Source organism: Mobula hypostoma, chromosome 12, assembly GCF_963921235.1.
Source record: "Mobula hypostoma chromosome 12, sMobHyp1.1, whole genome shotgun sequence".
NCBI classification, from domain to species: domain Eukaryota; kingdom Metazoa; phylum Chordata; class Chondrichthyes; order Myliobatiformes; family Myliobatidae; genus Mobula; species Mobula hypostoma.
In genome coordinates, this window is record NC_086108.1 from 95,730,609 (window position 1) to 95,756,688 (window position 26,080).

At 41.6% G+C, this 26,080-nt stretch overlaps 1 protein-coding gene across 1 annotated transcript in view; it reads right to left on the minus strand.

The window, feature by feature from the left end:
* btbd8 (BTB domain containing 8) overlaps positions 1 to 26,080 on the minus strand; it is a 119,113-nt gene that overhangs the window by 25,568 nt on the left and 67,465 nt on the right. Inside the window, exons 5-13 of the mRNA XM_063064660.1 lie at positions 25,373 to 25,490; positions 25,154 to 25,243; positions 18,315 to 18,395; positions 17,430 to 17,526; positions 9,202 to 9,290; positions 9,001 to 9,103; positions 6,932 to 7,114; positions 1,488 to 1,622; positions 719 to 848 (exon numbers count right to left, since the gene is read on the minus strand). Of these exons, the coding sequence (XP_062920730.1) occupies positions 719 to 848; positions 1,488 to 1,622; positions 6,932 to 7,114; positions 9,001 to 9,103; positions 9,202 to 9,290; positions 17,430 to 17,526; positions 18,315 to 18,395; positions 25,154 to 25,243; positions 25,373 to 25,490 (1,026 nt within the window). The remainder of the gene's footprint in view (positions 1 to 718; positions 849 to 1,487; positions 1,623 to 6,931; positions 7,115 to 9,000; positions 9,104 to 9,201; positions 9,291 to 17,429; positions 17,527 to 18,314; positions 18,396 to 25,153; positions 25,244 to 25,372; positions 25,491 to 26,080) is intronic.

Here is a 26,080-nt window from a genome sequence, read left to right on the forward strand (position 1 = left end):
CAACTCATAACTGCATAACATACTTTAAAACAAAGGACGACATTCACCATACCGCACAATTAAAGCTTGCTTCCATCCTACAGATACTGGCATCCTCAGAACAGTACATACTGCTGAATAATTGTTAAACAATCATCTGGATCCTTAGGGAGACTTCAACTTGCTTAGCGAGAGGAAATCGAGAAAACAAATATAACCAAAACTCAAAGGACAAAGATTGACGCTACCATAGGATACAGACAGAGACACAGACACAGAGAGAATACGATGAGCACTACAGTGCACTTATGGCTCTCCAGCCTTGCAAGGTGACAAAAATGAGCCAAATTGGTTCAGAAAATTGAACGGAACAGAAAAACTATAAAAAAGAGAAATCAAAGACCGAGCACAGAGAATGCCAACAATACTTCGCCACAGATCAGCCCCACATTATTCTTTGAATGCAACGACCAAGAAAATTCTTTTTGATCATCATGTTAAACCACATCCCAGCTAGATGCCCTGATAATACCACTGTCACTACCACTTGTGCAGAAAATCTGCTGAATTGAAGGTTACCCGTTTTTATGAACCAGCGTATATATAATACAATTACACTTGCTCCTACAACAAAGATGACAGGACGGATTATTCACAGATGCAATTCTGCAGATGACTGAACTCCAACAGGAGTGGTTCACACCCCCCACCTCCACCCCATCGTTCGGACATCACAAACCTGCTTCTATTTGCTTCTTGTCGTAAGGTTTCATCAGCTTCCAGCCTTCTGTGTGACGGACAGCGTAGAAAGACTGAACCAGAAATGTCCTGAGCTTGTCAAAGAGGGCCTGGATCTCAATTGCAAAACCCTGTGCAAGGGGACGAATCAGAGGCGGATGAACCGCGTTACCATGGCAACCATATTCCTTACTCCACTCAGATTCAGCTTACTCCCTCGGCTAATCAATGATGTCACTTGGTCTGCCTGGACAATTGTCTGGTGTACGGGTTTTTAAAAATAAAAGAGGCTCCGTCTGGTGCTCACAGAACAGCAAAGCAGAACTGAACGCGGACAACTGCAAGAGGGCAGAAATCACCATCTGTGATCCTTTTGCTTGCCACAGTGGTTAACCAATCATCAACGCCCTGCTATTTCCTGCTGGCACAAGGTCAAATTCTCTGAAGACACGTGAAGTGATCAATTCGTGCTGCACATTTATCACTGGTGGAGAAAACAGCTGCACACAAGTCATTAAAGTTAGCTAATTAGATTTCCCTCTCTATAGATGGGAGGGAAGTTGGCTTTTTTTTAAAATGAAGAAATTATTAGAACTACATTAGTAAAAATGTCAAGTGCAGCAAGATCTACTGTTTCGAGACTGAATGTAGTGAAGAAGAATGAAAACTTGAAAAGAAACATAATTTTTTGTGAATTTTTAAAAAAGTTGTTCTCTAGAGGCAATTATTCAGAACACAGTGTTTCATTGACCAGATAATTGCACACTTACCACCTCTTCATCCACTTGACTCTTCAGCAAGTCCACAGCCTGAAATAGCAAGCAAACTTCTGATACTGTGATATTCTGTTCAATGGCTGCAAAAGTTCTTCGGACCAAGTACGGAGTCCTGCTCATTGTCTGCGCCTGGAAAGTTCAGATAGTATTTTAGTGGGCACTTATGGAAAGTGAAGGCTTTAACTACCTGTACATAAAAATATGATTTACTCTACAAAGGTGTGTGAAATAACAAAAGAGATGGAATTTTAGAGCACATATGCTGACTGTTTAGCACATAGAGCTGTGAAGTTCATGGACAGCCACACTATTAAATTATGCTCCTTACAGTTTACGCTCCCTCACCAATAGTTCTTGAAACCAAGGCAACTAGTTTTGCAAACTGCATTTACATTTGCCATGTTTCTGATAACACAGAATATGCAGAGAAACTAGGGAGCCCCTAAAGCTGATCAGCTACTGCACGTTTGCAAAGCATCTTCCACTTAACAGGTAAAACTACATTCAGCATTTCTGCAATATAATATTTACACTCAGAAGCTGAAGGAATTCATGTCCAGATTAGAAACACTTTCCCAGTGTCACGCAGTCCTTGTTTTGTAATTAATCCAGAGCAGCACCTGTACAATTTATATTTAAACATGCAGGCTGCTGAGCTGTGGTAGCAAGATTGTAAACATGATACATTTTTTAACCAGTTTATCAAGACCAGTTTCTTCTAATGAAACTAAAAACTTTATCTTCTCATGAGCCAGAAATTATTTTGCATTCTTTTCTGATGTGCCTAGGTTACCCATCTCCGATAGAACCTCCTCCCAAGCCTTATTCTCAGTCCTCTGAATGCACTGCAGTGCACAGAAACAGCTCAAAATGTTTTCCACGTCTTTTGGCAACGAGTTTGCTTTCTGCATGCTATTTTCACTCAGTGCAGATTGACAACTCCTTGTATGAAGAACCTTGGGAATGAAAGCACATCTGTTTGCACTGTGCAGTAGATTTCAAGGTTTCAAACACCCTGCCACTGAACATTTGGATACAATTTGTAAGAATCAATTTTGACCATCAGTTTTCCCTTTCAATCTCATTTTCTCTTTTTTAAATATAAAGGTGGCTTCTCTTGTCTCCTCCTTACCCAGCCCACAACCAAATGCCTGCACTTTGAGGTTGCCTGTTATTTTCATACATTTCTGCCAATTTTAAATATGTGATAAAGCGTAGCTGCTCTGGTAAGTTGAGCAGTTTGTCAGCGGGAGACCTGTATCCATCTGTTCGTTGCCAAAATATGTACATGTAAACATTCACACACAAAACCACAGTGAAGGATGAAAACCTTGTAAGCTGCCAGTAAGGTTTTTCATCTTGTGCAGATCAGCTATTTGGAAACTCTATGTTAAATGTCTTTTGCATTTTTTCCCCTAAATATCTTTCTTTCATATGCATCCATATGTGCCCAAACAGGCATCAATTTGCATCAGAGATGATGTTTCAGGCTGGGACCAGAAATTTGCTGATGACAAAGGTTGGGGGTGTTGTGGATAGTGTGGAGGGCTTTCAGAGGTTACAGCGGGACATTGATAGGATGCAAAACTGGGCAGAGAAGTGGCAGATGGAGTTCAACCCAGATTAGCGTGAGGTGGTTCATTTTGGTAGGTGAAATATGATGGCAGGATATAGTATTAATGGTAAGACTCTTGGCAGTGTGGAGGATCAGAAGGATTTTGGGGTCCGGGTCCATAGGATACTCAAAGCTGCTGCGCAGGTTGACTCGGTGGTTAAGAAGGCATACGGTACATTGGCCTTCATCAATCGCGGGATTGAGTTTAGGAGCCGAGAGGTAATGTTACAGCTATATAGGACCATGGTCAGACCCCATTTGGAGTACTGTGCTCAATTCTGATCACCTCACTACAGGAAGGGTGTGGAAACCATAGAAAGGGTGCAGAGGAGATTTACAAGGATGTTGCCTGGATTGGGGAGTATGCCTTATGGGAATAGGTTGAGTGAACTCGGCCTTTTCTCCTTGGAGCGATGGAGGATGAGAGGTGACCTGATAGAGGTGTAGAAGAGGCATTGATTGTGTGGATAGTCAGAGGCTTTTTCCCAGGGCTGAAATGGCTAACACAAGAGGGCACAGTTTTAAGGTACTTGGAAGTAAGTACAGAGGAGATGTCAGGGGGTAAGTTTTTTTACGTAGAGAGTGGTGAGCACATGGAATGGTTGCCAGCGACGGAGGCGGATACGATAGGGTCTTTTAAGAGACTCCTGGATAGGTACATGGAGCTCAGAAAAATAAACGGCTATGTGTAACCCTACATAACTTCTAAAGTACGTACATGCTCGGCACAGCATTGTGGGCCAAAGGGACTGTATGTTTTCTACATTTCTATCATGATCAGAATAGATTAATAGGCCATTTCTCTGCTGTATGTCCAAATGCATTGGTGATTTGTCGAAGCACAAGGAATCCCACCTCTCCAGCATTTTAAGCAGATTCCACATCATTCTCCCCTACTGATAAACAGTGCAGGTCTCCCTTCCTAGCAGGTTATAGCTTGCCCTGAAACCTTATTGTTTAAAAAAAAGACTCACTAGTGGCCACACAAAACTCATGATTAAGTGTCATATAGTTAATCCCCTCCCCCATTTACCCAGTTCCCAATGCACACATCTTAAAAGCATAAATGACTCTCACATACCCTAAAAACATTCAAGATGGTTTGCTGTCATTTGTCAGTACACAGGTGTAAAGGAGAATGAAATGATTGCTCCTCCCGATTGGAAGCAGCATATAGAACACAATAAGTACACAAGAATAGCTTGTATACATAGAACAGATTGTGTGTACGTAAAGTTGTGCTGGGTACAGCAGCACTGTGCCCTCTAAACCAAGCGGGTGCACAGCTGCACAGAGACTGAAGCGCTCCCATGCACATAGCCTTTATCGCTATGCAGCTGGAATTTCCTTTTATATAATGTTTTATTAAAGTGCCGTGCAGTTTTCAGGCCGTGTAAAAATTTCCTGCTCGGGGACCGGACACCTGTTCAAAAAAAAAAAGTCAGACAGAATGTTGTATCTGTGCACTAAGTGACTCTGACAGGAAATGATAAATTAGTGGTGGAGGATGAGGAGGTATGGTGGGGTGCATATATCAAAATTAAGCATCTTGCATATCAGCAATGAATTTGCTCTGGCTACAAGCAGGTAGTTAGCACAATGAGGTTGTTGGAAACTACTGAATCTAAACTCCAACAATCTTGAATCTATCCAAACCTAGGTTTCAACAACAAAAGAGTATCACTTTTCATCCTGTACATTCTGAATATATGCTTTAGAGGGGTTTGATATGTAATTTATTCTGACGTCTAGGCTAATAAATCACCACGTTTTCTGGAAAATTCTCAAGAAAATTCCTCAAATTACATATCTGGCTGAGGGACAAGCAACATCTCCAGCAGAATCAATAACTTTAATATAACCTTGCTGTCGGGCCAAAGATAATTTTCCCCCCAGGGACAGCCTCAGCATCCAGGAAACAAGAATTATTATCTCAAAATAACAGATTGAGAATTAATCCTACTGTAATGATTACACAATGTCAGAATGAAATATCAAGGCAATGACACCATTTCATTATGTGCTTTATTTCAACCATTTTATCTCCTTTTCCTGCTTGAAGGATGCCAACCATGCAATCTGTTCACAGGTTTCCAACACTTCTTAAGACCATAAGGCATTAAGATATAGGCCTACTCCGCCATTCAGTCGTGCTGATCCAGTCCTTCCAGCCATCCCCACTCCCCTGCTTTCACACTTCGATGCCCTGGCTAATCAAGAACAAACTTCTTCGTTAATCTGGTTCAGGGTGGGTAAACTCTCACCATTACTCTCCAGAGAACCGACTTACAACATGTAGAACCCGGTGGCGGGAAGTGCAAACACTGGGAGTTTCAGTGGGCCGCTTCAACAAACAAATGTGCCCATGGTTTACACTGGAGACAAAGAGAACAATTTTTGGCATTAACTTTAGCTTTTCCCGTCTGAAGCAGGAGTTAGATTTAAGGCTCATTGGAGTCCGTAAATCTAGGTTGAGACTGCAGTCCAATACCAAGGGAATGTCAAATCTTCCAAAGTGCTGACTTTTGAGATATTAAGCTGAGGATCTACCGGCCTTCTCCAGAGAGCGCACGATGATTTGGCACAATTAGAAAGACAGGGGAATCATGTTAAATGCCGATTATCTCTCTACAAATTTCACAACATATGTCAATGGTAATAAAACTGATTCTGATTCAACAGGATTAAAGCAGATGATCTCATAAATTATTTTCTCACTATGTGTGGGGCTTTGCTGTGTACAGCACAAGTTGCTGCAAAAAAAAAAGAACAAGGCATTTTGCTTGCCTAAATCTTACCTTGACCACGTAACACTGCATGCATAAAAGACAAGATTTTTTCAGAATACTGTAGAGTTAGAGAACACTACAACACAGAAACAGACACTTTGACTCATCTAGTCCATGAATATTACTCTGCCTAACCCCATTAACCTGCACTGGGACCATTGCCTCCATACCCGACCCCATTCATGTAACAATCCTAATCTCCATTAAATGTTGAAATCAAACCTGCATCCACCACTGCCGCTGCCAGCTCCTTCCACACATTCACCACCTTCTGAGTGAAGTTCCCCCTTAAACATTTCACTTTTAATTCATGACCCCTGGTTGCAGTTTCACCCAACCTCAGTGGAAAAAGCCTGCTTGCATTTACCCCGTCTATCATCATCAACATTATGTGCCATGTTGTGTGATATGAGTGATCACAGTCTTTTACATGGTTGTTCTTGGCAGAAGTGGTTTGCTATTGCCTTCTTCTGGGCAGTGCCTGTACACGACGAGCGACCCCAGCCATTATCAACACTCTTCAGAGGTTGTCCACATAGCCAAGACTTGTGATGTGCACCGGGTGCTCATACGACCATCCACCACCTGCTCCCATGGTTTCACGTGACCCTGATTGGAGGGCTGAGCAGGTGCTGCTACACCTTATCCAAGGGTAATCTGCAGGTTAGAGATGGGAAGGTGCACATCACACGTCCTTTGACAGAGACGCATCTCCACCCCGCCTCTCTTATACCCCTCTATACCCCTCATAATTTTGTATGCCTCTATCAAATCTCCTTCACTCTCCTACGCTCCAGGGAATAAAAGACCTAACCTATTCAGCCTTTCTCTAACTCAGGGCTTCAAGTCCTGGCAAAGTTCTTGTAAATTTTCTCAGCACTCTTTCAATCTGATTGATATTTTTCCTGGAGGTAGGTGACCAGAACTATACACACTACTCCAAATTAGGCCTCACCAATACCTCGTATGAATTCAACTATTGTGACAATCCAATGGAAATTTGCTGCACGTGACGGGGAGAAAATGCAGCTTACCTTCAGCAGGAGGAGGAAGCTTTCATTTTTGACCACCTCAAGAAAATTCAGCACAATCAGCTTGATGCATTCATCTTGTAGTTCTTTTGTCAAGGCAATGGTTTGCTCTGACCACTTCACTTCTGGAAGGTTCCACAGTAGACGGTCACTTTCCAGCAACACTGAAACCACACTCCCCACGTTCTGCAGTGTTGAAGAAAAGGCACCAATCGCACATTGAGCTCCTAATCAAAGCGGGCCAAAAATCTTAAAGGAACAAACTGCGGTTTTTAACACGGTACCTTTTGTTTGAAGGATCGCTGGCCTTCAAATTAAGGATTTTGAAAACAGAACAGAGAAATCAGCGAGAACAGATCAAACAACATCTGAGCTTTATTTGGGAATTCAGTACACTTTTCTATGCACAATATGTTATTGGGCAGCATGGAAGTGTAGCGGTTAGCATAATGCTGTTACAGCGCCAGCAGAGTTTGTATGTTTTCCTCGTGACTGGGTGGCTTTCTTCCGGGTGTTCTGGTTTCCTCCCACATTCCGAAGATGTACAGGTTAGTGGGTTGATTGGTCACATGGGTACAACTGGGCAGTGTGGGGTCTCTGGGCCAGAAGGGATGTATCAGTGAATAAAAAAAATAGGATAAACAAGACAAGGGAGGGATTATTGATTGAAGGTAATATTACAGCTCAATAAAGGGATAGAGAGAAAAAAATGTCTCAAAAAGTGAGGGGGAAGGAGAATGCTCATCTCTCACAATATAGGAGGTCAGTCAGCCCATCAGGTCCATCCCCGATTCAGAACAATCCCCATCTGTCTCATTCCTCCACTTACTTCCCTGAAAACCTCTCCTCTCTCGGACAGCCCAGTTAGTTGTTCATTGGGATACAGTGAAGAATAGGGCCACGCCACCCAGCAATCCCCTGATTTAATCCTAGCCTAATCACAGGACAATTTACAATTTACCTGCCAACGTCTTTGAACTGTGGGAGGAAACTAGAGCACCTGGGAGGAAACCCAGGCAGTCATGGGGAGAACGGACAAACTCCACACAGGCAGCAGTGCAAATGGAACCTGGGTCGCCCATACTGTAAAGCATTGTGCTAACCACTACACTACTGTGCCCTCCATAATCCTATGATACTAGGAACGCCATAGCAGCTAGTAATCAGCTGGTCTTTGGGATGTGGGCGGATGCCCGGAGAATGTTCGAACTCCTCACCGACAGCACCAAATTGAACCCAGGTCTCTGCAGCAGTGAAGCTCTCATTTGAATTGGAGGGTGGAGGGGACAGGGGGAATCACATGAAGGGTCAGGAAGGCAAGAACTCCTAAATTGTAATAATATGATTCTCCCCAAGTTCCTGCTATTCTCTGACCTTTGCCAGTTATAATGAGAGGTTATCAACCTAAAGTGTTATCTCTCACTCCCTCTGCATCTCTAATACTGAGCATTTCAAATATATAAATACATACATATAATTTTTTTTTAAATCTCAGAGTTCCAAAATCTTAAATATCGTCAGTTTGAGGTTGTTACTTCAACAAGTGCCCAGTCCTTTTGTACAAAAATAAACAGAGCTCCCAATGGAAATTCCAATTAAAAAAACAATCCAATTTTCAGCAAAAAGAGTTTTAGTTACACCAATGAAATCATTACTTAAAATGCAGGACACAGATACAGATTTAGTTTAAGGGGAAAGATATTGAGAGGCAGTCTGACCTTTCCCACCTAGAAGTGGTATATGAAATACCTTGCCTGAGAATGGAGGCAGATCCATTGAATGGATTTAAGAATTCTAGACTTGAATCATCTGGGTGTGTGTGTCAGGCACAGGAAAGTGGGATAAGTACGTATATTTCAATGGTCGGCATGAATGAAGTGGGTCGAATGGCCTGTTTCCAGATGATGATAATCAATACCAGTCACTTATAGTTGAGAGAGTTTCAGGTTACCAGATAAATTTCTCTTTCAAACACCTGCATTCTGGATTGGAATGATGAGTTCATTATAAACACCTTTTAAAATTACACTGCCACAGAAGGTAAGAAGATACTGATGACAGACGTGACTTACTAATGAATGGACTACTGAGTCATAGCAAGCTCTATGTAATTCCGCTGGAAGACAAGAAAATGCCTTCCCAGACCAACATTTCACAAAATATTTGGTAATCCATCTGCAAAAAAAAAAAGAAAATAGTTTTGGAACAGATTCATTTTTAAAAAGGTTCCATCAGGCACCTGCAGCTTCACACCACAATATAAATCATCTTACCTCATGCAAGAGTTGTAAAGTGCATCAATTCCAACAGAGTGAGATATTTGCAGACATTCCACAATTGACTGCTGCACGCCAACAACAGGCTGTAAATTAATTAAAATTACATCAAATGAGGAAAGGGACAGTGGTTTATGCATGCACTTCATATTATCTCTAATTACTGCATTTACATTTCAGCAAATTCTAAACAAAGAGACAATACAATTCAGAAATATTTTTAAGTGGCTCTTTTACTTCTGCTGTAAACACTAGGTTCAATTTCTTTTGGCAAAAATATCATCTCAGGACTCAAACTCATGCTGTTCTATCCTCAGCAATACAAGCAGACACATTTCATGAAAACACTTCACACAGCTGCTGCTAAAAAGAAATCTCAATGGTGACAGTCGGGAAGCAGGAACCGTTTAAAACCCATAAACAGTAAATCTCAAGGACAGTGTGTAAACAGAACTGGAGTTCTTCAAAAATATGGAACATATAATAGTACAGCACAGTAATATGCCCTTCAGCCTATCACATTTTCATGACCATGGTGCCAATCTACACCTTTCTCATTAGCCTCCATGAGGTCACTATCCCTCTGTTCCCTGCTAATTCAGATGATAGTCTAAATGCCTCTTGAACACTGTTATTGTATCTGCTTCTTCCACCTCCCCTGTCAGCCTGTTCCCGACGCCCACCAAACTGGGGGAAAAAAATAGCCCTGCAAATCTCAGCCAACATGGATAACTTCATTCTCCTCAGCACTGAACAGAATCCACACAGTCCCTTTCAAGGACTCTACAACTTATATCCTCAGGATTATTTATTTATTATTATTGTTGTTAGTTTTTAAAAAAATTGAGATAGAGCAGGGAGTAGGCCCCTCTGGTTCTCAGAGCTGTGCTACCCAGCAATGTCCCAAAATAATCCGAGCCTAATCACGGGATAATTCACAATGACCAATTAACCTACCAATTGATACGTCTTTAGACTGTGGGAGGAACTGGAACACCTGGAGCAAACCCTTGTGGTCACGGGGAGAACTCCTTACAGACAGCAGCATGAAGTGAATCTGGGTCCCCCACAGAAAACATTCTAACACAACTCTCCCAGCAACCTGGTCTCATCTCTCAACAGCCAGCTTGTGGTCCTTCTCCTCCTCCACCCCCACCTTCTCATTCGGGCTTCTACTGACTTTCCTCTCCAGTCCTGACGAAGGGGCTCAGCCCCAAACATCAACTATTCATTTCCCTCCACAGATGCCTTCTGACCTGCTGAGTTCCTCCAGCACTTTGTGTGCGTGCTGCTCTGGATTTACAGCATCTGCAGGATCCCTTTTGACCAAACTAAGTGTCTACTCATCAGCATCGGGAACAATCTCTGGAGTACTGGGACAATCAGCAATTTGTTTGAGGAAAAGAATGTTCCTTCAAATATCATAATAATGTTTCCTGTTTCTTTTCAAATGGTTTACTGCAAGAATCCAGCAAGTTCTTGAAATACACTCAAAAATGTTTGCTGTTACATCTTGCCTGTGGTAAAATTCCTCAAAGGAGAACACTTGGAAAAATCATCTTTGAAGCATTTTCAGCATCATTACCCAATTTCTTTGAAATCCTAACATGAAAATCATCTGCTTTTAATGGACGGTCATTATTTTCTTCATTGCTTTTTTTTTTATTATTTGGGCCAATTTTGTAAATTCCAGATTAGGTATTGCTTTCCTTGGGATGTCAGAAATTTTAGCCTCTTCCTCTACTATAAATTCTGATGATAATATTTACATATTTAATGACTACTTTCTTATTTTCATTTACAATAACACCTTTATTCATTTTTACAGGGCAATTATAGTTTCTGACAATCTGGTTATTCAGAGTCATAGAACACTACAACGCTGAAACAAATCCTAAGGCTCAATTAGCCCATGCCAAACTATTATTCTGTCTAGTCCCATCAAACTGGTCCCAGACCATAGCTCTCCATACCCCTCCCATCCATATACCTATCCAAATTTTTCCTAAAATTTTTACCATATTCTTCCTCATTTTATCATGAAAGGTGCCAATTTTGATCCCTCGTCCTGTTTAATATTTTTTCACTTCCTGCTCAGTCTGTTTAGGGTTCTTCTTTGAAACCCTGACTCTTAGGCCACTCCGTTTCTCAGACTGGTACCTAATTTTTTTGGATGCATTTTCTTTTAGCATCATACTGTCCTGCGTGTATTTTTATTCTGGTTAACAGGAACTTTCAACAGGCATGTATGGCATTACATTCCCCTCTGCTCTATTCATGAATGCTACCACATTGTTCCGTTTCTTGCACTCTTTATTTTTGTGATTTATAGGATTTTTATGAATTTGCACAGTACCGCTGCTGCAAAACAACAAATGCCATGTCATACGAGTTGGTGATAACAAATCTGACTCTAATTCAGAGGTGTGCGAAGTTTACTCTGTCTCATCACTCAGAGGACAGTCTGGACGCTTAACAGCTGGTTCACAGATTTGGATTGTGACCGTCATGAAGGAAATGTTCACACATTGTTAAGGTAATTAAATCTGGCTGATCCCTTGTTGGTTGTAGTACATTTTGTTGCAGAGAGTTATCTGGAGCATTCTATAGGAACCGACTTCTGTCCAGATGAGCTGATCTGCGTGAACTAATCTACCCGAATAGCAAAAATCTAATTGAAAACATCCCAATTTTGCTACAAATTTATCTAACTTCTGCTTTTCTATGTCCTGTCACCTCACCTGCAAATGGAGGGCCCATGCATAATTCCAAAACATTCAATTACTTTTTTTTTAAATCCCTTAACTCTACCCAAGAATTCTCCACTGTATGCTTAGAAAGAACATAGAGCAGCCTGTGCTGGTCATGATAGCACCTGCTTGCAGATGGTCTATATCTTCCCATTCCCTGCCTGTTCCTGTGCCTATCTAAAATGCCTCTTAAATACTTTTGAAGATCAAATTACTATTTAAATGCTTAAAAAAATTGCAACATGCTGCTGTGCAGAGGGACTTGGGAGTTATTATGTATGAATCACAAAAGATTGGTTTGCAAGTGCAGCCAGCTATCAAGAAGGCAAATGGACTGCTGGCCTTCATTGCTAGAGGGATTGACTTTAAGAGCAGGGAGGTTATGCTGCAACTCTTCAGGGTACTGGTGAGGCCACACCTGGAGTACTGCATGCAGTTCTGGTCTACTTGAGGAAGGACATACTGGCTTTGGAGGCAGTGCAGAGGAGGTTCACCAGGTTGATTCCAGCAATGAGGGGGTTAGACTATGAGGAGAGATTGAGTCACCTGGGACTGGACTCACTGGAATTCAGAAGAATGAGAAGAGATCTTACAGAAACAAATAAAATTATGAAAGGGATAAGATAGAGGCAGGAAAGTTGTTTCCACTAGTAGGTGAGACGAGAATTAGATTATGAAGACACGCAGTCCTCTTTTATTGTCATTTAGTAATGCATGCATTAAGAAATGATACAATATTTCCTCGGGTGTGATATCACAAAACACAGGACAGACCAAGACTGAAAAAACTAACAAAACCACATAATTATAACATATAGTTACAACAGTGCAACAATACCGTAACTTGATGAAGAACAGTCCATGAGCACAGTAAAGAGTTCAAAGTCTCTCAAATGTCCCACATCTCATGCAGACGGGAGAAGGAAGAAAAACTCTCCATGCCATGCCCGACCACAGCCTGACTCAGAGTCGTCCAAAAACTTCGAGCCTCCGATCAGCTCGCCAACACCAAGTACCAAGCACCATCTCTATCCGAGCGATTCGACTTCAATCTTGGTCACCAACAGCAGGCAAAGCCGGGGATTTTGAGGCCTTCCCTCCAGAAGATTCACGATCGCACAGTAACGACAGCAGCGAACGGGCGTTTCAGAAATTTCTCTGTGCCTTCACGTCTGTCTCCATCAAATCAGAATTGTCCACAGCCCCTATTTAATGGATACGATATCATTTTCACCGGAGGGCCGTGCACGCATGGCACGCTGGACTCTCTCCTCCCGCCGTACTGCAATACTTCCCCCCCTTCATAGCCTCAAGATTTGGGGGAGTAGATCTAGGATGGAGCTGAGGAAGAACTGCTTTTCCCAGAGAGAGGTGAATCTGTGGACTTCTCTGCCCAATGAAGCAGTGAAGGCTATCTCAGTAAATATATTTAAGACAAGGTTGGATATATTTTTGCATAGTAGGGGAATTAAGGGTTATGGGGAAAAGGCAGGTAGGTGGAGATGAGTCCATGGCCAGATTGGCCATGATCCTATTGAATGGTAGAGAAAGCTCGACAGGCCAGATGGCCAACTCCTGCTCCTATTTCTTATGTTACTGCAATACTTTCCCCCTTCAGTGTTGTGATTTCAGACTAAATCACCATAACAACACCCTCCTTTGCCATCAATATCACTTCACCCCATCTTTCTCGGGGCCCCACAACTCCATTAGAATTCAGAAGAGTACTATCTCGCCATTGGTTAAATATCTCACTTTTCTAAAATACTTTATTTTTTTATATAATTGCTGAATGTTGTTTTGTTTTTGTTGCAATACCAACACACCACAGCAAATTCTTAATACATGTAAATATAATGGTGAATAAAGTTGACCCTTGTTTACCACGTCACATCTCACTGGCCACCACCCAGTTTAAAAAGGGCCTGCAATTTATTTTATTACATTTGCATCTGCTGATTGTATTTACAGTGATTTCTGCAGACAATCAAATTCCTTGGCTTTCTTAGCTAGCATAGTGTTTCACACCACTATAAAAAGACTCCAATTTATCATTCAAAGTGCATGACATCACTATCCCTCCATAATGAACTCCATTTACCAGTGTCTTGGCAATGGACTTAGTTTGTGTCCCTTGGTATCTCCATGATCCTGTCTGCAAAATTTACTGTGCTTAACAATGCACTCTGTTGACTTGGATGTACAAGTCTGTGCCTAGATCCAAGTCAACAGTAAATACGCTGAAGTGTTGGGACTCCATAAAAGGCTCACTAGGGAACACTACTTCTCAGAACCTTCCAACTGGAGTGTAAACATCAGATCAGCGTATGATGTGCTTGGTCAGGAATTTCCAAAGGAGTTTTATGATATATTTTCGCCAAGTAGTGGGCAGCGTAGCAATTTAAACAGCAGCTTCAAAAGCTACAAAATCCAACCCTTTACCAACAGTATTAGACATGGACCAGAAACTTTAGTGGTTAGAAAAGTGCATTCAGTGTCCTCCTCCCCAACCCTAACACTGCTGATTGGGGGGGGGGGCGGTGGAGGAGAATTCAAAGCTTCAAATTACAAACAAAAAGTCTGTGATAGTCTCTGGTTTAGGTAATATTCCATCAGTCAGTGCCTCCAATTAGGGACGGTATGGTAGCATCGTGGTTTGTACAATGCTTTACAGTTTCAACGGCCTAGATTCAATTCCTGCTACTGCTTGTAAGGAACTTTTACGTTCTGTGTGTGTACTTGAGTTTCCTCTGGGTGCTCTGCTTTCCTCCCACAATCTAAAGATGTACTGGTTAATAGTTTAATTGGTCATTGTCAATTGTCCCTGACCAGGCTAGGGTTAAATCGGGGATTGCTGGGCGGCGCAGCTCGAAGGGCCAGAGGGGCTGACTCCAGGCTGTATCTCAATAAACAAACAAATGAATAAATAATGACTCATCCATAAATACATAATGACCCCGATGTTGCCAAGGTTCTTGAGCTTTTCTGGAGCTGCACTAGAGAGAATGACATCACTTTCCAAAATGCCTTGGAGATGGTGCAGAGGCTTGGGGGAGGCGGCAGGGGGTGTTTGTTGTTCTTCTCCGAGTCTTGTGGCACATCGGGCTGCAACCTTGCCATTTCCTTAGCATTCTTGACTATTATTTTTTCACATGGTCGAATTGCTAGCTCAATGCTCAGCCCAGCAGAGATGGAAAGCATACAAGGAGCCCGGTGGATTCAAACCCAGGACCACCCGCCTTGGAAGTCCACTGTGGATGCCACTGCACCACTGGTTGGCAATTTGGGGGGGGGCGGGGGGTAGTATTCATTATAAATATCTTCCAGCCTCTTCTTGCATCTATGCACATCTATAGCTCATCCACCTACATTTCTGGTTATTGAATGCAAGGGGAAATAGCTGGACTTTGCTGTTGGAGATGGTCATTGCTGGGCATGAATGATAACAACCACCTACCGGCATGAACATGTTCCAGTCTTACCTGGGTCATTTTATGAGTAGTAGTGAATGAAAGTTAATGCTGTAGTCATCAGTAAATATCCTCACTTCTGAACTACGTTGTAAGGAAAGTCATTGGAATGTGTTCCTTTACTTGTGAACATACACATATACAATGGATGTGGTTATAAAATGACATGTTGCACAAAAAGGTCCGAGCGCAAATCTACACTGAATACATCTTTTATTTTTCCAATATTCCAATCAACCTCCCCCGTCGCCAATAAACTCTTCATAAAACAGACTGCTGTAACAAGATACACAGTATTCACAAATAACCAAGCCACTCCTTGTGAGTGAGCTCCTTGCTCACATCAATATGCATCTTTGAATTAGGCGTTACAACATGATCACAAAGATAGGATCATAAAGTTGTACTGGCCATAGTGAACATGCATATGGAGTGTTAGGTACAGTTTTCATCCTCTTATTCACTGTAGAGGAAATACAGACGTTCCAGGGATGGTACATTGCTATATGAAAAGAAATCTAGTGAATTAGGTCTCCTATCTTCACTCTCACCTCAGATTCCTCCTTCACCAGCCCTTTTGTCTTTTCTACTCTCCCCTCCCCCACAAACATGGCTTCGAGCTTCACCTATCACCTTCTAGCTTGTACTCATTCCCTCCCCAAACTTTCTTATTCTGACTTCTTTCCCCTTCCTTTCCAGTCCTGATGAAGGGTCTCAGCCTGGAACACTGACTGTTTATTCATTTCCATAGATGCTGTCAGACCCGCTGAGTTCCTTCAGCATTTCATGTGCGTACCTCTTCTAGACTAGATCTGTATTCTTTAGAGTTTAAAACGATGAAAAGAGATCTCACTGAAACTTAAGAGGATTCTGCCAGAACTCAGCAGTTTGGATCCAGAGAATGACTTTCCTGTATGTGGAGTCAAGAACCAGAAGTCAGTCTCAGAATATCCAAAAGGCAAGTTAAGAGCACAAAGAAGAATTTTTGAGATTTTCTATCCTAAAGGTCTGTGGAACCTCAGTCATTCAAGACAGAAATACAGGTAAAGGGAATATCAGGATAGTGCAGGAAAATGAGTTTAAAAAAAAACAAATTTGAAGAAAGAGACAGAATGCTCAAAGGACCAAGTGGTTTATTTCTATTTATGATAGTATTAGCGAGCCAACAGCATCTGAAGGGATGGAGACCAACAGTTAACACCTCAAGTCAAGGACTCTTCATCGGAACTGGATACTGAGAAAACTACTGCAGTTTAAATCACAGAGAGGGACAGAGAAAACACAGGTAATGTATGTAAAAGAGTAAGGTCAAAGTCACCATGGTGACAATTACTTTAAAAACAGTTGAGGAGAGAAGAGAAAAAGAAACAGAACAAATTTAAAACTACAGCCATAGCTGCAGAGAGGGGAACAAAGTGGTAACTTTTAAATTCAACACAGAAAGTCCCAAGGGCAGTATCATGCCCAGTTGGCAGACAAGGTTCTGTGCCTTGAGTTTACATTAGGCACCTTGGCTGGAAGGAACTCAGAATGGAATAGGACTGATCTATCTGAAGGAAGCAAGGTGTAGTCAAGAGTGCTGTGGGAACTGGTGGGTATATAATGGATACTGGTCACTATTCTGCACTGAAATGGAGAGAGAGGTGGAGAAAGGAAGAAGTCAGATATGGATCTAGTGAATGCCACGGGTCACCTGGGGCCCAGGGATGGCCACAGGTCACTGGAGCTGTGAGACAGCAGCTCTATAACTGCGCTACACAAGTGCTGCCGTTAGCAGTCACATTCATTTCTCATGAATGAATGAACAAAAATCTAACACTTCCACAAAACAATTAATCAAACCTCCACACAAAAAAATCTTCAAGGCAAAATCTTCTCAAAACTAATCTAGGGCATGAACATGGAAGGTCTGAAAGCAATGGACTTCAGAAAATTAAAAAGTGAATACTTATGTAAATGTTCAGCTTTCTGCACAATGTCCATTATACATAGAACAAAATGTTACCTTGTGAAAAAACTTGCAATAATCCTTCTTCAGAATATACATAACAACTTCCTTCAGCCCTTCCAAATTGTACATATCTGCTAACAAAATGATGGAACTGAAGAAAAGGAAAAGCTTTGGGTTAGTGCCAAGCATCACTATTTCAGTCTTTCATCATTGCAGAAACTCCTCCTTCAAATGGCAACTTATAGAATCACAAACGATGCCCTGGCATTGGAGAGTGCCGGGAGGAGGCTCACAAGAATATCCCCAGGCATAAAAGGTTTAACATATGAGGAGCGTTTGACGGCTCTGTGCGTGTACGCTCTGGAATTTAGAACAAAGAGGGATCTCATATTGAAAATGCAAGATAGAGTGGACAAGGACTGGACGTTTCCTATAGTGGAAGAGACTAGGACCAGAGCGAACAGCCTCAAAATACAAGGGTGTCACTTTAGAACAGAGATGAGGAGGAATTTCTTTACCCAGAGGGTGGTGAATCTGTGAAATTCATCGCCACATAGGCTCTGGAGACCAAGTCAGTGGGTATATTTAAAGCAGTGGTTAATAGGTTCCTGATTAGTAAAGGCTACAAAGGTTACGGGGAAAAGGCAGGAGAATAGGGTTGAGAACAATAATAAATCAGCCATGATGGAATGGTGGAGCAGACTTGATGGGCCAAATGGCCTAATTCTGCTCCTACGTCTTATAATCCCAATTATCTGTTACTTCAAATCCAAAATAAAATGTTTTAAAAAGGAGAAAGAAATGCACAGAGATACCTTTATTAGTTAGATTAACGAATAAAATTTCACAGTGCAGTTTCTCAAGTGATCTACGACAATGTACTAAAAATTCCTGCCCTTCCAAGATGATATGTAAAACAGTTAGATAAAATACACCTACCATGGGAGAGCTCCTTTTGGCAAGTCTAAGATGGCCCCATATATAAAGTTCATGATGATGTCCATATCCACATGGCTCACACTGTAAGTAATTATATCTTTATTAATCACTGAAAAGCTACTGGAACAGTGAAGACATTTTACAATGAACAGCCACGAATAAAATGAACAATGGGTCACCATCGCCCACTTTGTACTACTGCTGATTAATACCGTTCACCATCCTACAGGTTTCAGATTCTTAGCAACAACTTACATGAATGACATTTGGAAAACTTCCAAAGGTCCTTTAGGTTTACAAGGCAAAGATTTTTATAAAGCTCAATTTTGTCTTTTGTCATTTTTCACAAGACAAAACCATTGGGCAGGCAATCTGCAAGCTAGACTATTGTTTATTGACTACAGCTCTGTCTTCAAAACTCTATTTCCAAGCAAACCAACCACCAAACTCCAAGACCTGACTGTCAACACTTCCCTCTGCAACTGGATCCTTGAATTCCTGACTAACACACCTGGATCAGTAAGGCTAGGCAGCAACACCTCCACCATGATTATTCTAAGCACATGTGCTCCGTGAGGCTACATCATAAGCCCCCTCACTCATAAATGCATGATCAAACCTGCTCTAACTCTATCTACAAGTTTGCAGATGATACCATTGTAATGGGGTGGCATGGTAGCATAGTGGTTAGCACAAGGCTTTATTGTTCAAGCGACCCGGGTTCAATTCCTGTTGCTGTCTCCAAGGAGTTTGTACGTTCTTTTCGTTTCCTCCAGGTGCTCCAGTTTCCTCCCACAGTCCAAAGATGTACTGCTTGGGAGGTTAACAGGTCATTGTAAACTGTCCTGTGATTAGGATGGCATTAAATCGGGGGTTGCTGGGGGGGGGGGTTGTGGAGCGAAGGTCCAACCAGCCTTTTCCACGCTGTATGTCAATACATAAAGGTTCAAAAGTACATTTATAATTGCAGTATACAACTTTGAAATTCTTCTTCTCTAGATAGCCACAAAACCAAAAAGAAAAGAACAGCAGCATGATTATCAACCTCCAAATCCTTCCTCCTTCCAAAAAAAAAACAAAAATGGAACAGGCACACCGACTCCCAAATCGCCCTCCCACACACAAAAAAAACAAGAAAGATCGGCAAAAAACATAGAATATTAAAAAACTGAAAAAAAAGTCCATATCCAGAAAACATGGGTAACATTCTCCAGCAGGCCACACAGGCTTCCCTCTCCATCAGCACAGCCATCCCACCAGCAATCAAAAAGCAGTCTCCCTTCTCTGGCAACAGAGCAATCCCACCAGCAATCAAAAAGCAGTCTCCCTTCTCTGGCAACAGAGCAATCCCACCAGCAATCAAAAGGCAGTCTCCCTTCTCCAGAAGCAGAATGGTCCCACCAGCCATCAAAAAGCATCTCTTAGCATGTACCCATAAACCTTATTTCTTCGAGGCACCACAGAAAATATTATATCTGGACGCACAATGGCTTGGTATGGCAACTGGACTGCATTACAGAAACTGCAGAGAGTCATAGACTGAGCTCAGCACTTCATAGAAACCCACTTCCCTTCCATAGACTCAGCTTACACTTCACTGCCTCAATAAAACAGCCAGCACAATCAAAAACCCCCGCCCCCTTGGATATTCTCTCTTGTCCCCCTCTCCCATCAGGCAGATCCAAAAACTTGTAACACATTCCACCAAGCTGACGGATTCCACTTCACTGTTATAAGACTATTGAATGGTTTCTTAGTATGATACATAGGCTTTTGATCTCACCGTCTTCCTTGTTATGATCTTGCACCTTTTTGTTTACTTGTCCTGTAGCTGTTGCTCTTTATTCTGCATTCTGTTATTGTTTTATTTGGTACTACCTCAATGCACCATAGGCAAGACATCCTTTGCACTATACCTCAGTAATACTCTATCAGTAATAAACCATTTTCGATAGCTATCAGTGGCTGCTTGCTCCCTTGATCCCATCACAGCACCCGATTTGTTATTCAGTGACTTTCTTAAAAAATGTATTTGTTGATGGAACGTGGATGACATTGGAGATTATTGATCCTGACACGAGAAGGCAAAGTGCTGACAACATTAGTGGATCTGAACAAGATGGACAGAATTCATTCCTTGATGGGTATTTACAAACAGCATGGTTGCTGAATAAAATCTGGTTCCATTAGTTTTATTAATGTTACTGAGACAGAATTCATTTCCAGATGAATTTAATATAAACTTTCCAGCTGCCATGATCGGATCTGAACTCAATGCTGAATCAACAGTACAGTACCCCAGTTGTTAATGGAGCAACTTAACCAGTGGGCCACCATAGCCCCAAGTGCATTTTCATACAATCACGTGAACCTACTATATTTTCACAAAATACCCAAGTTTCCTACAAAAATAAGTTAACATTGAATAAATAATAGCCAGCCAGTGCTGTAGCGGCATCCACACCAGACTTTGAGGCAAGTTGCCTTGGGTTTAACCTGGCTGGCTCCTTGCACGCTTTCCGTCCATGCCTGGTTGAGCATCGAGCTAGCAACTCGGCCTCTTAAAAACAGACAAATGCTAAAGAAATGGCAATGTTGCTGCTGATGTGCCACAAGGCCAGCGAGGAACAAAAAAAATTGAATAAGTAGTATACCAATCTCTTTCTATCAATTAATAAATGTGCGATTTGTTATGCCATCAACTATTAATGACTCACAAATTAGGTTTACATCCCCTGGAATTTAGAAATTGAGAGACGATTTGATTAAAGCTTTCGGGATATTAGAAAGGGAATTATTGGGGTGAACTGGGAGAAACTGGCTCAGTAGAAATCAGTCTAAAAATTTAGAACCCAGTCAGTTGACATGCAGTTGGGGAATAAAACTTCGTTAGTGAGCGGGGAACAAACATTTTACTTAACACAAAATAAATAATTAGCTCTATAGTAGGCGTCAAGTGACTTTTATTAAACAAAGAAAATCCAGGATATGGGGCAAAAGAGAGCACGTACAGTTAGGTCACCAATCAGGAGGTGAAAGCCTTCATTTCCAAATCTGCACAACTTTTGTTACGAAGTTTTCTAAATACGATTAAAGCTTTAGCCTCACAGTCAATCATCTTCTGCCCAGAGCTAACACTTTGAAGTTGAAACTTAGCTGCACGGACAAATGACTTAAGAATATTTCTGAACATCTTTAAAATAGAATTAAACCGTTTCCGTGATTATTTTGCTCAAAGCAAAATGCAAATACAGCACTAATGATACCCTAATGAATGTATTTACATAAAAAGCATCTCAAGATTCTATTTCCATGGCTGCATTATCTCTGATGGCTGTTAGGCCATTTATGAGTTGATGTGTGATGCCAAAATGCACTTCAATTCACAAAATAATGATTATATATTTCTCATTTTATACTTCTGGGATGTCTTTCATTAAATGTTCAAATATTACAGAAAAGAATTAAATGTGACAGAAGGCAATGAAGTCATTTACAAGCACCAAGTATTCAGTGAATCCAGATAATGAAAGTGTGACACATTTTCTCACATGTCGTAGAGCTGAACAGCACAGGAATGGGGTCTTCAGCTCATCGTTCCAATCTTTCTCCCCATCTACACTCATCTTATTTACCGGTATCCACACGAGGTCCATATCTGTCCACGTCTTGCCTATTTAAGTGACTGCATAAATGCCCCAACAATGAAATTGTATTTCAGTGCACCACCTCCTTTGGCACCAAGTCTCAGATATAAACTCCTCTGTGTAAAATGAAAAAGACCACTTATATCCTCATTTACAGCTCCTTTCTCTCAATTTAGACCTACACCCTCTTGTTTTTGATATACCTCCTGCTGAAAAATGATTCTACTACGTCACTATGAGACCTTCAAGGAAAACTAACCCACTCCAATCTCTCCCCATAACTGAAATCCTCCAATCCAGGCATCACCCTGGCAAATCTCCTCTGAACTCGTTCCAGCACACCACATATAGTGTGGTGCACTCCAAGTGCAGTCTGATCAGCGTTTCATAAAGTTGCAACATAACATCTCTTATTTTCTTTTCATAGGTTCATTTTATTGTCAAAGTAGGCATGTACAATACGACTCTGATATTTGTCTACTCTAGATAGGCACTGAATACAGAAAGACCATAGGTGTTGATGAAAGAAAAGACATCTCCCCAACACCCCCCCCCCACAACACTACCACCTCCACTGGCAAAAAAAACGAAAAACTTGCAGACTCCAAAATCCCCCCCTTGCCCACAGCAGAAGACAGCCACAATAGCACTCACCAACCCCCTACACATAACAATCCCTGACCCCCTTCACCTGCAGTAAAGAACAATGACAGTAGCACCAAACCATCCCCCCTCCACCCCTCCATAGAAATTAACAGATCAGTCACCGTACACACGAAAGAAAACACTGAAACACTGAAGTAGTCCAATATAAAGGACAGTCCAGTAGTCACATAAATCTCAGAATATGGGAAATGCTTTACTGTCTGCACACAGGGAGAGCAGTTGCGCGGACTTAGTGCCAATCTGAGGAGGAAAGCATGTCGTACATGCCTTCCTTACCCTGTCACCTTCAGGGAACTACAGGTTCCTCTCTTTATTAACATCCTTTGGCACCCTGCCATTTATTGTGGATATCCTACTCCCATTTGACTTTCAAAATGCATCACCCCGTAATTGTTGGGATTAAATTCCATCTCCCAACGCCCTGCCCAACCTTCTAATTCTGTTGTAGCCTTAGAGAGGTCTTAGAACAACTGTCCTCACTTTCCACAATATCCCCAACTTGAGTCTTGTGCATGCTCATTATATTTTCTGCATTCACGTCCAACTTATTAATGTATATCACACAGAAACAAGGATCCCAGCAGTAATTTGTGTGACATGCCAACAATCACTACTTCCAATTGGAAAAGCATTGTTCCACCACAATCTTTTGCCTCCTCGAAGCAAGCCAACTTTGGAACAGATTAGCCTTTGCACCCTGGATTCCTTGTGCCTTAACCTCCCGGACCACATGGAACCTGGTAAAATGCCTTACTAGAGTCCACATTGACAACATGTACCACCCCTGCCTGTATCAACCTCTTTAGGTAAGTCATCCAAATTAGTGAGACAGGATTTCCCCCCACTCAAAGCCACGCCATCAATCCCTGCCTTTCCAAACGTATATTACTGGGTCTTTTGGTATCTTGGCTTCAGAACTACTGATCACTCTTAATATCAAGGATGCAGATCTGGATGTGAAATGTTACAAATAATTCAGTCTTAAAACAGCCAATACATGAAGTAAAGATGTAGAAAGGAGAGTGAACCACACCCATTGCAAAATAGAAAATATTGAACAGATGCAGAAGACCCAAGACCAATTGAAAAGGGTCAAGTTAACAGTACGACTGAAATCAGAAGCAGGCAGCCCTGTTACAAGAGTGAACAAAAATATGTGAGGAATCAACAGTGTTCACACTTCAAGACCCAGAGGCTTGGATTACTGATCTACAGCCCTCATGCTCCAAGTCCCTCATGGCAGCTGGAGATTTAAAATCAAAATAATTAATATAATCTACAATGAAATCCAAGTTCCACTAATAGCAGTTACAAAACTTCAAGATTCTTACACAAATCCACATTTTACAGAAGGTCTTTGAGAAAGGACCTTTGACTGCAGCCCCACAACTGAGGCAGAATCCTGTGCTCAGTAAAACATTCTAATTATCCACCAGTCCTGTGGGCACGTGGGGATGGACAATAAAAACTTGCCTTGCCAGCAACGGACACGTCCCATGGATGAATAAAACACAAAAGCAGGAACCAAAGCGGATTTGTAGTCAGTGAGGAGCAAAGCGCAAATGACTCATTAAATTCAAAGATGATTTCAGCAAGGTAGCAAAATTAAAATGCGAGACAGAGAATTTCAGAAAGTAAAGGTAATGAGACAACCAAGAAGTGAGGACAAGAGCAGCCACACTCCAAAGCTGGTCCAGTCCAAAGATTTCCAGCACAATGAGGAAGAGAATACTCCTCAACTCTGCAGACAGAATGGACGGAGTACTGCAGGAAGGGCAAGGTGTAGTACAAGATCTTTAGAAGGAAGCTGTTCATTGTATGCCAGGTCATATGATGTGGGCGATCATGGTCTTTTCATGACCGTGATTGTTCTTCGCAATTTATTTCTACAGATGTGGTTTGCTGTTGCCTTCTTCTAGGCAGTCTTTACCAGATGGGTGACCCCAGCCAATAAACAATACTCTTCAGAGATCACATAACCAGGACTTGTGATATGCACCAGATGGTCATATGACCATCCACTACCTGCTCTAATAGCTCCCTGTGACCATGATTAGGGGGCTAAGCAGGTGCTATACTTTGCCCAAGGGTGACCTGCAGGCTATTGGAGGGAAGGAGTGCATTACATCGCCTTTGGTAGAGATATATCTCCCCTCCACCACCCCGGAAGGAATATTAGTTCCTTACAAAAATGCACTTGAGTAAACTAGGGTTAATATGTTAGAGTATCACTTAATATCTTCATTAGAAGTGCCAAGAAAATAACATATTGATTGCCAATATAACAATATTGATTGGTACATTTTCATGTACTCATTGTTTACCATACATTAAGAAAAACATAAACGGCTCACTGAATTATCACAAACAGAATAAAAATGAGTGAAACATCATCAAACTAAACTTAATAGCCAAACATATTGCACGTAACGTCGACAAAGTTGTCATGAAATGTTTCTAATGTGGACCGCATAACTAATATCATACATTGAAACTTTAAAACATCTTTTGGTTATCATTTCCTACCTTGTAAGGGTGATGGATTTCTGAGAGCTTTCAGCCCAACTGCCGCTGAGCATGGCTGCAAAGTAACTGGAGCGAGCACACAGGATGGCCCTAGAAGGCAGAACAAAACTTTCCTGAAAATCTACACTTTATACCATTACTAAATTTGCTTGATCTGGGTTATTTTTAAAGCAAATACTTAAAAAAAAAAGAATGCAGTGATCACAGCTAACAGTATACCTGTGCACATGAAAAACTTTGTTCTCAACATGAAGAGTTATATCAGAGCAACTTCCTTCTTTGTACAGGGACAGCAGGTCAGCACCCAGCACAGAGGCTGGCTCTGGAATAGAATCACCTGTTCAAAACCAATACAAGAAATGCATTATAGAAGCAGATCCATATCTGAATAGAAGAGATAAAAGCACAATTGTTAAAAACTGATAAGGGTCACCCTGCAGCTAACCATTATCTACCGACTGCTTGGAAAGAATTTGGTTTTCAAGAATAAAACAGGGGTCAAGGTTTATTGGGTTGATTCGCCAGAAATTGGAACTTATGGTTGGAAGGTTTCCCAAATGGAAGAGGTGATGTGCCACCAAAGGCATGAAAAGCTATAAAAACAACTTCAAGGAACTATAGAACAGTGAAACAGAATATTCCCAACACAAGACAAGGTTACTTGGGCTGTTGTGTTCATGCTGGACAAGAAAACGAAGAGCCCCCCCCCCCCCCCCAGTTCAATCCTTCATTAGCTCACAGCCCTGCAGGTCACAGCTTTAATTTATTTATTGAGGTACAGCGTGGAACAGAGCCCAGTGAGCTATGCCACTAACTTATCAGCAATTCCCCAATTTAATCCTAACCTAATCACGAGATGATACAGTGACCAATTAACCTACCAACAAGTACATCTTTGGACTGTGGAAGGAATCGACACACCCAAGG